The sequence below is a fragment of the Schistocerca gregaria genome, chromosome 6 (genome assembly GCF_023897955.1).
Source record: "Schistocerca gregaria isolate iqSchGreg1 chromosome 6, iqSchGreg1.2, whole genome shotgun sequence".
NCBI classification, from domain to species: Eukaryota; Metazoa; Arthropoda; class Insecta; order Orthoptera; family Acrididae; genus Schistocerca; species Schistocerca gregaria.
This window is the reverse complement of record NC_064925.1, coordinates 402,000,703-402,013,940: the sequence shown is the minus strand read 5'-3', so window position 1 is coordinate 402,013,940 and position 13,238 is coordinate 402,000,703. Positions and strand designations below refer to the sequence as shown.

Genomic DNA, 13,238 nt, shown 5'->3' with positions numbered 1-13,238 from the left:
AATAGATTTCAGTGATAGAAGCTTTCATTTATCTTTAAGTAATAACAAGACTCACACACTGAAGGTTCTTTACAAACTTAATTTTGTATATGCACAGTTCATCTGTCCTAGGAATCAAGAATTTCTACTGTTTATGCTTGGTATCACCATTGGTACCGACTTTTGAGAATGTTTTAACTTTTTGAAGTCAGGCAGCAAATGATGTGAAAACATTTTTTCATACGATATAATTACAAAGTCACACGTTTCAGATTTTATCTTTCACTTGTACTATGAAAGCTTACTTGTTGCCAAATTTCATGATTCTAGGTCAGCGGAAAGTACCCTATAGGTTTTCATGAATGAGTCTGCGAGTATCAAAATTTGTGGCATAAATGGCCATATCTTTTGATTGAATTGACTTAAAAGATTATATTTGACACACTGACAAGTGGAATTTACACCTTAGTATGCATCATTTAACTTGGTACATCTATCCGTTCCTGAGGAAAAGGGATCTTGACAGACTGATGGAAGACGAGACAGACTGACTGAAGGATAACCAAGAGATCCTATAAGAGTTCAGTTTTTACTGATTGAGCTATGAAACCCTAAAAAGCTACAGATAATGCACATCATTGCATTTCCTTAACAAATCATGTAGAAACATTTTACATGGATTAAAAAAAAAAGTGAAAGTTGATGCTGTGCTTACAGATATTTTCAGATAGGATTACAACTACTGTATTTTCTATTTGACAGTCAGCTGTTGAAAAATATTGACCTGTGATTTTTTTTTCCTGATAGATAGTAGTTACAAGTATATAAAAAATTAAAAATAAGTTTCTTAGGGTTAATTACTAGACATGACACCTTGCAAAGAAAAATTACATACTTGCTCTTATAATAATAACATTCCATGTTTCTTGAGGGGCCATTGTACATTTCATTGTATTTCTATGATTTCTGCAATATTTCTTACAGTATATATTACTCTGTTCCAGAACCTATTCTCAACTTTCTTCTTTTCTGCCTACAACAGCCACAGTTGGCAACAGCAGCTGCAAGTGCCCTACAAAATATATGCAGCTCTTGCCGAGATCATATGGCTGTGCATTTTAATGGACTTGTACAGATTATTCAGAGTCTAGATACATTTAGTATATCCAATGAAGCAGCTATAGGTCTTCTGAAAGGTCTGTTGTGCTATTGTTTATTCTAATTTAAATTTCTAATTTATTTAGTTATTTTCAGTCAATAGAAACACGAATCATGTTTTCAAAAATTAATGTTACTGGTAATGAAAATTGCTGTTCTAAATTTTGATACAGGTGTATCGTTTTTCCATGGATAGACTGGCAATTCCCATTGTATGAAGTATGATTGTTGTGTCAATTTCAGGAGGTCCAGCTGCAAGTGCATATCCTTAAGCTGATGTTGTACAATATGATGCTGTCAGTTATTTCGTATATTATTATTATTATTATTATTAAACAAAAGTCCAGAATTGAGTATGACAATACTGTGAAAAGGATAGTTGTTACCGTATATTGGAGATTCTGAGTTGCTGATAGGCACAAATCCACTATATGCTGAGTAGCAACTATCTTTTACATAGTGTTGTATTATTATTATTTCTCTTTCCTGTCTCAGACGTTATGTCTGGTTAAAAATGGAAAGTGATGCAGACCTTGATCAAGCGTGACTTCCTTTTAACTGTACGGTATATGTTACATTGCCTTTAGGAACTTTCGGGTAATTGAACATGTATCAATAATTACAGATTTCTGTAGTTGTATGTATATGTTTGGATGTAGCTGTATTGCATTTATGTACTGGTGGATACTGTGTGATATGACTCCTGTAGTTGATAGTATAATTGGTACAATGTCAACTTTATCCTGATGCCACATGCCCTTGACTTCTTCAGCCAGTTGGATGTATTTTTCAATTTTTTCTCCTTTTTTCTTCTGTATATTTGTTGTATTGGGTGTGGATATTTCGATTAGTTCTGTTAATTTCTTCTTTTTATTGGTGAGTATGTTGTTAGGATTGTTATGTGGTGTTGCTTTGTCTGTTATAATGGTTCTGTTCCAGTATAATTTGTATTCATCATTCTCCAGTACATTTTGTGGTGCCTACTTGTATGTGGGAATGTGTTTTATTAGTTTATGTTGTATGGCAAGTTGATGTATTATTTTTGCTACATTGCCACATCTTCTGGGGTATTCTGTATTTGTTAGTAGTGTACATCCGCTTTTGATGTGATCTACTGTTTCTATTTGTTGTTTACAAAATCTACATTTATCTGTTGTGGTATTGGGATCTTTAATAAAATGCTTGCTGTAATATCTGGTGTTTATTGTTTGATCCTGTACTGGAATCATGAATCCTTCCATCTCACTGTATATATTGTCTTTTCTTAGCCATGTGTTGGATGTGTCTTGATCGATGTGTGGCTGTGTTAGGTGATAGGGGTGCTTACCATGTAGTGTTTTCTTTTTCCAATTTACTTTCTTCGTATCTGTTGATGTTATGTGATCTAAAGGGCTGTAGAAGCGGTTATGAAATTGCAGTGGTGTAGCCGATGTATTTATATGAGTGATTGCTTTGTGTATTTTGCTAGTTTCTGCTTGTTCTATAAACAATTTTCTTAAATTGTCTACCTGTCCATAATGTAGGTTTTTTACGTCAATAAATCCCCTTCCTCCTTCCTTTCTGCTTAATGTGAATATTTCTGTTGCTGGATGTGTGTGATGTATTCTATATTTGTGGCATTGTGATCGTGTAAGTGTATTGACTGCTTCTAGGTCTGTGTTACCCCATTTCACTACTCCAAATGAGTAGGTCAGTAATGGTATAGCATAAGTATTTATAGCTTTTGTCTTGTTTCTTGCTGTCAATTCTATTTTCAGTATTTTTTTTAGTCTTTGTCTATATTTTTCTTTTAGTTGTTCTTTAATATTTGTAATATCTATTCCTATTTTTTGTCTGATATTTCATTTCTTATCAATTGTGTTAGCTGTCTGATGTCTTTTCTCAGTTTTTCTATTCTTATCTATAGCCTGTGTTGGCATGCTGGTTTTGTGGGTTTCTTCTGTGTGTTGGTTGGTTCTGATCTCTGCCTAGTGTGTAAATTTAGTGTAGTGAGTGCTCCTATATAAACCAGTAGTTGTAACTCTTCCATAGTTGTATTTTCATTTATTTTGTTGTGTGTGATTGTGTTGATAGTTGTTATTGTTGTTTTGACTTGTGGGTTATTTGGTGGTCTATGCAAGAATGTCTGTATTTGTGTCTTTGTATTCTATATATGTCAACTGAAATTTTTCTTCTATATCTAACTTGTGTGTCACTTCATGTTCTATTTGTGCTTATTCTGGTGGCTGTCTTAATATTTCATTTTCGTCTTATTGTTTAATTGACGCGTGTTGTTCTTTGTTTGTTTGCTCTGGGATGTTTGAGTCCATTACTGTATTTTCTTCTTCTTCTGATTGCACATTATTTTGTTCCAGTATTTGCTGTACTTGTTGTTTGATGTTTTCTAATTCTGACTGGGGTATCCTGTTATTTTTGATTATTACACGGATCTGATCAGCTAGTCGTTGTTCTGTTAAAAATTTTAATTCTGTGTATCTGGTAATAAATGTTGTGTATCTGGTAATAAATGTTGTGTATCTGGTAATAAATGTTGTGTATACTTGTGATCTGTATCTAGTTGTTGGTTCCTAAGTTTGTTGCTTCGTAATAACAGAACATGAGGTGTCGGTTAACTTCATCTGACCATCTCATCCTCTGTCTTTGTTTTCCTTCTAGAGTTGTTGCAGGAAGCATATCCTGCAAAACACCTCTATTTAGATTTTAATCATTTTCCGTGTGGCTAGCAGTGTTGTTACCATTGTGGACGGGCATAGGGTTCAAGCATCGTCCACGAGCATGACAGCGCTTGTCCGAGGCTTCATTATTTCTGTCCTGACCCAACTAATCACACTAAAAGGGGGGTTAGCCCTATTAGTGGTTTGTTCTTTTCGTCGCCTTTACGACTGGCAGAACATACAGGAGGCCTATTCTTTTCCCGGGCCTCCACGGGATTATTATTGTTACTACTACTATTATTATTATTATTGTTATGAATAGCAGATTACGTTACTGAGTAAAATAGAATACGCGTAGTATTACTTCCAGCTTCTTGAAGAGTAGGCATTAGAATTAAGTGATGTTACAACATTATAGGCAAGATATGGGTGGTTCCAAACAGTACTATGTCTTGTATTTCACTGTTTTTGCTGTATCCTAGAATTCTAGACAGATTGCTCCTCAAGTCACGTGGTATTGATTGTGAGGTGCTAATGGTAATGGGAATGACACTTATGTAATTTTCACATTACCTGTTTGACTAATTGCAATGCTCTGATCCTCATATTTAAATTTCTTCTGAGAAGTCCATGAAACTTCAGCATAGGCAAATGTTGAAGTGTAATGTAACAAATGATACAGTAAATAAGACAAGCTCTCAAACCTATTTTGTAGTGTAATGCTGGCAAGTTAGTTTGAAAAACTGCCAAGCAGGGTGCCACTGACCATAGCTGCTGAAAATAGCAGTGAATCAGGCAGAGAACACATTTTTTGTGCTAGAATTTTCCATTGGCAATCGATTGTGTGTGTACAAAGAGCTTCCTGTAAAAAGTTTTGCAAGACACCATAAGTTTACAACAGCATAGTGAAGTGGTACAAGATATTCAAAGAGAATGCTTGTTTGTGCGATGTGAAACATCCGGCACAGTCAAGCATGTCAGAACAGTTGGTAGACCATGTGAGGATAATGATGTTGCAAAGTCCCACACTCTATCATAAGTGATTAAGAGTAAAACTATAAATTTCAGCTTCTGCGGACCATTAACCATGACAAAAAAATTGTACAGCACATAATTCAGCATTTGTATACAGAACCAACTTGAAAATGACTTTACAGTCAAATTAATCTTCGGTGACGAGCCCCCCCCCCCCCCCCCCTTTTTTTACGAGGAAAGCCAACTGACACAACACAAAGATACAGTGGACAGAAAATCCGCATGAAACTGTTGAATGTGTTTGAAGTTCTAAGAAATTTAAAATGTTCCATGCTGTCTCCAACAAGACAATCTATGGACCCTTCCTCTTCACTGAAAGAACTATCAATGGTGTCACCTGTCTCGACATGCTGCAATTGTGGCACCTGTCACAACTTGAAAGTGACAGCAGAGATGTTATCATTCAGCAAGACGATGCCATAAGATTACCACATAGCTGTGGCAGACGCTGACTTCGCACTACTCAAGTGGCCACCATACACGATGCCTTGCAACTTTTTCTTGTGGCGTTATATCAAGGATAGCATTTATGTTCCACATCTGCCACAGAACCTTGTAACTTGTGACACCACATTGCAGCATGTGTCCTTACTGAAATTCTGGGTATGCTGGGTTGAGTATGGGCAGAATTGGACTTTCAGTTAAGTGTGTGTCCTGTGATGAAGAATGGACAAATAGAACATTTGTAAACATTGTAATAAAACTTTGAGAGTTTTTCTTTCATGTATTGTATCATTTGTTACATTGCTCTTGTGTATTTACTTGTAAAATTTTTTGAAATGTTTCATGGACGTTCTAATTACCTTGCAGTCTGTTGTCAGCTGTTGGGCACACAGCACTGTAAATGGTAAGCAATTACTGGGTCTAACAGTCCGCAGATAATATTTTTTTCTACTAGACCAAAAATATATTCAATTAAGTTTGCTGCCACTTGTCCTGTATCCGTAATTTTGTTCTTGGAGTTGAGTTGAGTTGAGTTCTTAGCACCATTTTTACCATCCTATATTATTCCTGAAGAAATACTACTATCACCACCACCACCACCACCACCACCACCATGAGGAACTACAGCATTGTTTGAGAGTGATTATTGAGCTAAAAAGTCTTAAATTGTTGAGCAAAATAATTTTATTGTTTCTTTAATGGTATTATTATTTTACAGAGTGGTTTTGTTTCTGTGTCTGTTTATCTTCTGAGCAATAACATCAGTATAATATATATCACAGGGTAATGTAGACGGATAGATAAAAAATGTACCAGAGCCAGTGGCTCCTTCTTTTGACAGAGAAGTTGAAGTGGAAGGAAGAAGAGTGAAGGAAAATGACTAGAGAGGTTTAGGAAAAGGAGTACAGTTCAGAAAAGTCACCCAGAACCTCGGGTGAGAGGAGACTTACTGGACAGGATGAGCAGGAAAGACAGATTGTTGATTATTTTTGTTTTTATGTGTATATCACAATGTGATGATGTAATGAATTTATTGTTGACCCATGGTCTAGGGGCAGCATCATTTGATTACTAATCAAAGATCCTGGGTCTCGGGATCAATTCCAGCCAGAATATAGTATAACACAGGATGGAGGAAGCAATGAGGAAACAAAAAGTATGTTACGACGGCAAAGTGAGCATACCTTGCCAAAAGAAGTATGTTACTATAAAATATCGGCCGTAATCTGTGGAAGAAATTTCTGACAATATGTATTTTTAACACAGGGGGGCAAGTTAGTGAATCACACACTTGGTAAAACCAAAAAAGAATAGAATCAATGCATTTGATATGTGATGTGTCGAAGGATCTTGAAAATTAGATGGATTGATAAGGTACAGGTTGAGGTGGTTCTCCACAGAAGTGGTAAAGAAGGGAATATATGGAAAACACTGACAAGGAGAAGGGGCAGGATGATTGGACATGCGTTAAGATATGAAGGGGGTAACTTCTGTGGTCCTGGAGGGAGCCATAGAGTACAGGGAAGAGAGAGTTTGGAACACATCCAATGAATAATTTAGTGTGCAAGTGCTCCTACAAAATGAAGAGATTGTTGCAAGAGAAGAAATTTTAGCATGTTGCTCAGAACCAGCTAGAGGACTGATGATACAAAATAAATAAATAAACTGTCAGTGCATTGATAATGTTTAGTTTGCTCTTATGCTTTCACAGTCCGTACACCGTCATTGTGCATCCAATGCACCACTCATTTCGTAGCTGTAACATGACAGTTTACTGCGAAGGAAAGATTGATAGCATTTTAGTAGCATAAAATAATTTACTTTATAAGTCATTGCAAAGTGCATAGAAGTGTAAGTCACTCTCTTCAGTCTCTCCTTTTCTTGATTCACTAAAAAGAGAAGCAGGGGAAAAAGAAACTGTCCTGTATCACCTTTCTATGGTATTAAAGTAAAATATGTATCTAATAACAGCTCACATAGCTTACAAGCAGTTATTCTTCCCATGATCCATGCATGAATGAATGGATTGAGAAGAAAGCTTAATATATATTACAGTGAAAAGTACAAAGTCACAATCTTTGCACACTTTGATTTGCAGAGTATAGCTTAAATGTTCAATAATGTAGTCTCACATTCACCTTCTATAAAATAGAATTCATGTGCCCATTTCAATCCACTCTTGAATTACATTTGGACTATTTTTTCTCATCTCCAATTGTATGATGAGTATTTGGAAGAGCATTTATAAACCTGGAGAATATGAGTGCACTTTTGGAGGTCAATCCCTACATTTTCATGCTGTCAATGGAGATTTTCCATCATGTATAATAGAGATTTTCCATCATGGATACTGTACACTATTTTGTCCGACAAAATGATTACTGATCAAGGTGGCGCAGTGGTTAGCACACTGGACTCGCATTCAGGACGACGATAGTTCCAGCTCGCATCTGGCCATCCTGATTTAGGTTTTCTGTGATTTCCCTAAATCGCTTCAGGCAAATGCCGGGATGGTTCCTTTGAAAGGACATGGCTCACTTCCTTCCCCAATCCTGTGTTACTGGTGACCTTGCTGCTTGGTCCCCTCCCCCAAATCAACCAACCAACCAAAAAGATTTTTCCGACTTACATGTTCTAGAATATTAAACTTGTTTTCTATATTGCCACCTATTCTGTTCTAATAATTGAATGTTAAGTAGTTTAAAAAAGTACTGCAACTGGAACAGTGGTAACCATGCCCTACACAAACTTAAAGCAAGGCATTTTTCATAAAAGTTGTTTTGTGTGCAACTAATAGCATTACATTCTTATCTTAATATAAAAGCAGAATTTTTATTATTGTTATACCCATATCATGATTATCAATACAGAATGTATTGTTTTATTTGTGATGTAATTACCTTTTATGTATGTTTCTTATGAGTATTGTAAAATATCTCTGTAACTTTCAGATTTTGAATGCTTTTCACATTAAAAATCAGAAATCCACCATCATCAGTCAGAACTGGTAACAAACAATGATGGCAAACTTAGGGATCCTTCACATAGGGATCCTTCTTTTTTTATAAACTGTGTTTAGTCTTCTAAAACACTGCATGTCATTACTCTTTGGTTTATTTCTTAGACTTCCCATACAGTCTTTATTTTCAGCTACATGAAATACAAAAAGTCATCAACTGTTTCAGTGACTTAATTGTTAACCCATTGGCTTATACAGCCAACTCACAGCCAGATTTTGGCTTCAAGTCCATTATTACATTGCCAGCTGTGAGATGGGACGAGCAGCTCTTCTTTTCTGGTGTATAATATACTCGATTTCTTTAGGTATTTTGTGGGTTATAAGAAATTGTTTTTATGGTTTTTCACTAGCTGTGTAGCAGCAAGCAATGTATGTCATAAAAAGTTCCTCTCAGAAGGGGAAATCAAAAGTCCGTTGAATAAGAGGGAAAGTGATGTTTCAGGTGAAATTTCTGATAGTGCTGATAATGAAGATAGTGGGAGAAATGATAGTAGTGATGATAGTGATCCAAATAAAACAGATAGTGACAGTGATGTTGCAGTAGCAGGTGTGTGTGTGTGTGTGTGTGTGTGTGTGTGTGTGTGTGTGTGTGTGTGTGTGTGTGTGTGTGTGTTTTCCAAAATTTCGTTTCGTGGTTCTAGTGGCATCAATCCTAGGGTTCAAAGACAATTCCCTGAACAACTAACTCCCCTTGATATGTACAGAGACATTGTTACTTTACCAAACAATGCTTGGTTTCCTATAACATCTGATGGAATTCACACCCATGTTGCTTTATGTGCTCTTACGACACAGGTGAAGAAGCCAACGCTTCAGCCACACTGGTCCATAAAAATGCAATTCGTACGTATGTGGTATAGAAGATGCTTACAGGTTTCTAGGTTCCTTCATTTCATAAATAATGAAAATTGTGATCCTGCAACAGTGTCTGAACAAGTTGCAACCTGTTATTGACCATCTTAGAGTTTCCAAAGTGTTTATTATTCTGAAGAAGATATACCAGTTGAAAGCTTCATGAAATTCAGAGGTAGATTCTGCTACATAAAACTGAATCCCCCAAAAAAGAGTTCATTTTGAAATACAGTACTTTAAAATTTGTGAGTCAAAGAGTGGCTATTGATATTTGTACAGGAAGAAACCTGACCCAACCAGTAAAAAAATTCCAATTAGTTAAGCTGTTGTTATGGACCTCATGCAACCGTCTTCGGACAATGGTCATGTAGTATATATATATATATATGTTGAGAACTGGTATAATTCTTCATAATTGTTTGTAAGGCTCTCTGCAAGGGGCACAAAAGCCATATGGACAGTAAGCTCCACAAGGCAAAATATGCGTGACTAGTTCCAAAAATCTAAACTAAAAAATGAGGGATTCCTGTGTTACTTTCATACAAGCTCTTGGCTCTGAAGTGGATGGGTAAAAAAGAAGTAAATATTTTATCCACTATCCAGACAGATGCCAATACAACAGCAAAAGGAAAAAGTGATAGGAAAACCAAAACCCTTGTCCAGAAGCCCAAAGCAATTATACAGTGCAATCATTCGATGGACACGGTTGACATACAAGACTAGCAGTTGTAATGCTTTCCTCATGTGAAAAGATACACCAGAGGGGATAAGAAAACCTTCTTTCACCTGATGGGACATTGTTTAGTAGGATATATGAATTGAAAATCCCAAAGTGTCAGGAAAAAAAAAATCTTGTTTCAGTCAGTTTAGAATACAGCTGGCTGTGAATAGAATAGAACAGGTCACCTTACCAGACTACCCTAGACATGGATGGCCCCAATGTGGACTTTTCCTTGTTAGACTGCAAGCAGCAAATTTGGCACATTTTGTTGGGTTTATCTCCCCCAATCCCATCAGGTATACCACACCAACAAAAACTTCTAAAACAGTATTACCTTCACTCACCATCACATTGATAAATATTATTTTGAGAAAACTGTGTAACACAAAATATACTGATTTTCATACATTTAATGACAAATATTAGATTGGTTATGGGGAAAAGTATTAGTAAGTCAGTGGGTTAATTTGTACAATTTCCTCTTTTTTAAATTGGTTACGTATTACTTTAATCTAATTGTAGCTGATGCACATACTTTCAAACTTGCTCTAACAAGTTTATAGTCATTATTGAAATGTGGTTCAGACACATTCTATTAACAAATATTCCTTTGTCGTTTTCCCAATTTAAGTATCACAAAATTTTGGCTAAAGCTGTTGGGATTTTTTTTTCACTTTATCTGTTGTTACTTTTGGATTTTCATTATTAAACTAGTTGTGTTTCTGACTAATCTCTTGAATCATATAAGCATTTAAAGAAATACTGGTTTGGTTGTACAGTTTTCTTCATGTTATTTACTCAGCTGTTTGCCATCCTACAGATAAAATTTAATGTCTGCCAGACATTTCAGTTTCATATTCTTCAGTAACTAACTGTTTTCAATAGTTTCTCTAACCAAATTTTGATTTCAGCTTTTCATGTCATCTCATGCATTTCCAAATAATTTTGGTAATGCAGGATATAAAGTGACATTAATAATACTGTTTCCTTGAAAGTCTAGGTTTCTCTTTACTAGAGGTTTTTTTTCACACCTATAACATCTTTGCTCTTCACTTGAGTCCATTGTTAAATAATTGCTTCTTTTCCTCTACATCTTTATAAACTATCATTTTTTGAGATGATAAACTTGTTCCTTATTTTAATTGTTTATGATTTCCTTTTCTGAAATAAATATTATGATCTGGTGTGCTGATTTCCTGCCTGATGAATGTTTCTTGGTTTGTATACATTTTTAAGACACATCTTAGAATTACGTGATCCATTTGAAATTCTTGTCTGGTGAATTCACATGTTGTGTAAGATTTCTTTATATTTGATAAAATTTAGTCAGTTTTTTTTCCATTTTGCCCTGAAAAATCATTTCTTTAATTTGTTCTCCTGGACAAATGTGTTAACGACAATTGTTTTACTTCTTGGTGTACTATGCTACATATGACCTATGTAATTTCTGGTGTCGTATCCAGAATTTCCCCATTTTGTATTCGCTTTCAAATTAGAATTCCCTTTTAGTGATGTTTACTGTTGTTTATCTGCTTCTGCAATTCTTCATATGAAGAGGGACGGAATCTTCTACGTCATCAGAATGTGACCATTTTGGTGCGCAGACCTGAATGATTTGTATGTTCTAACTCTCATTCGTTTTTGAAATAGTTCTGCCTGAGATTCTTTCATTATCCAGAATATTGTTTTAATTTTCCTATTTGCAATAAAGCCTACACCTGAATTTCCTCACTGATAATTTCTCTACAGTTATACATGTTGCAATTTTAATTCTATTTTGTTTTAATGATCTCATCAAACTTCTGATGATCCTAGAACAGTTCATTTGATCATATTTAACGCTTCTTACAATTACATTAACACCCTTTAGATTCAATAGTTTTGTGCAGCATTAAACTGAAGTAGTTTTCAAGATGTTTAAAAAAAATGCAATGCCTGATCAGATCTGAGTACTGGTGAATCTCAGAGCCTAGGGACAACATATTCAGTTCACATGCTGATCAAGGCCAATGTATTTCTCAAGTTCCAAATCAGTATTGTGATTTGTCAGCTTGTCTTTTCGATGTCCGTAATACATTTGGTCCAGAGGATATCAGTCTATGTTTCACTATACTGTCTGCAGTGTGGGTTGGTGAGCAGCCCACCCATTTGTTCCCCTAATGCTTCAATGAGATGATTATTAATTTGTTGTATTGTTGTAAAGTGGTAATGTGTATGTTGATGATCAAAATGTGCTGTCATTAAGATGTAATTAAGGGTCTCAGAGCATTTATATCTAAATCTACAAGACTATTCTGCAGTCCAGGACCCGGCAGAGGGAATATCATATCACCTTCAGACAGTTTCCCTACACTCAAGCAGTGCATGGAAAAAATTGGCCCTTAAGTCTTCCTATGTAAGCTCTGATTTCTCTTATTTTATTACAGTGATAATTTCCCTATGTAGGTGGGCTTCAATAAAATATTTTTTGCATTTAGATCAGAATGCTGATGACAAAATTACATGAAAAGATCTCATCACAATGAACAACACTGTTCTTCTAATGATCACCACCCCCAGTGTCGTATAATACCCTTCACACAGTCTCCCTTGTTTTGCGGTAATGCAAAATGAGCTTCCCTGCCCTGAACTTCCTGAAAGTCCTCCTTTCATATCAAAAATAAGGTCTGTCGTACTGATTCCTAAAAGTGATTTTTAACCAGTAGTTCTCATAATTTCATTTAAATAAAGTATTTTGTACATTAGGACACATTGTTCCTTAAAATTAAATAGAAAAACAAAACAAAAGCATTCATTTAAATCAGCATGAAGCTGTCATCTTTAGAGCAGATTCATCATTCTGAATAGGATTGCAGCAAGTTGGTCAAAGTGTCAGTTTTTATGTTATAGTTGCTATATAGTTTCACAAAATGTTGAAGCCTGTGCACTTTAATATTTGAATATCCATTGATGAATGGTTCATTGGATGTAATGCTGTCACTCAAAATCTGCGGCAGTGCTCTTTGAATATTGTACAGTATCAAGAATAATTCAATTTTCTTTCGTTATGGAATGCTTTAATAACCTGCAAATGTTCCTTAGCTGAGTTCCCCCACCCCCACCCCCACCCCAGGGTACCATTCACTTCGAATAGGCTCTGCCTTGTTATCTTGTCAGTTTTATTATTCACTTTTACTGTTACAGGGTGTATATGACCCGGGAAATCTGGGAAAAACCCGGGAATTTTTCAGAATTCGAGGAATTTTTCATTGTTTTAATTTTCAGTTAAATTTTTGTAATTTTGACTGGTACGAATTGATTCTCTAGCAAAGAATGCTACTGTATCCTGCTACTGGAGAATAATACTGCAACAATAAAACATAAATGAAAGGGAAAA

At 35.5% G+C, this 13,238-nt stretch overlaps 1 protein-coding gene across 1 annotated transcript in view; it reads left to right on the top strand.

Moving 5' to 3' along the window:
* LOC126278702 (transportin-3) overlaps positions 1-13,238 on the top strand; it is a 205,156-nt gene that overhangs the window by 97,818 nt on the left and 94,100 nt on the right. The window contains exon 10 of the mRNA XM_049978972.1: positions 984-1,175. Within this exon, the coding sequence (XP_049834929.1) occupies positions 984-1,175 (192 nt within the window). The remainder of the gene's footprint in view (positions 1-983; positions 1,176-13,238) is intronic.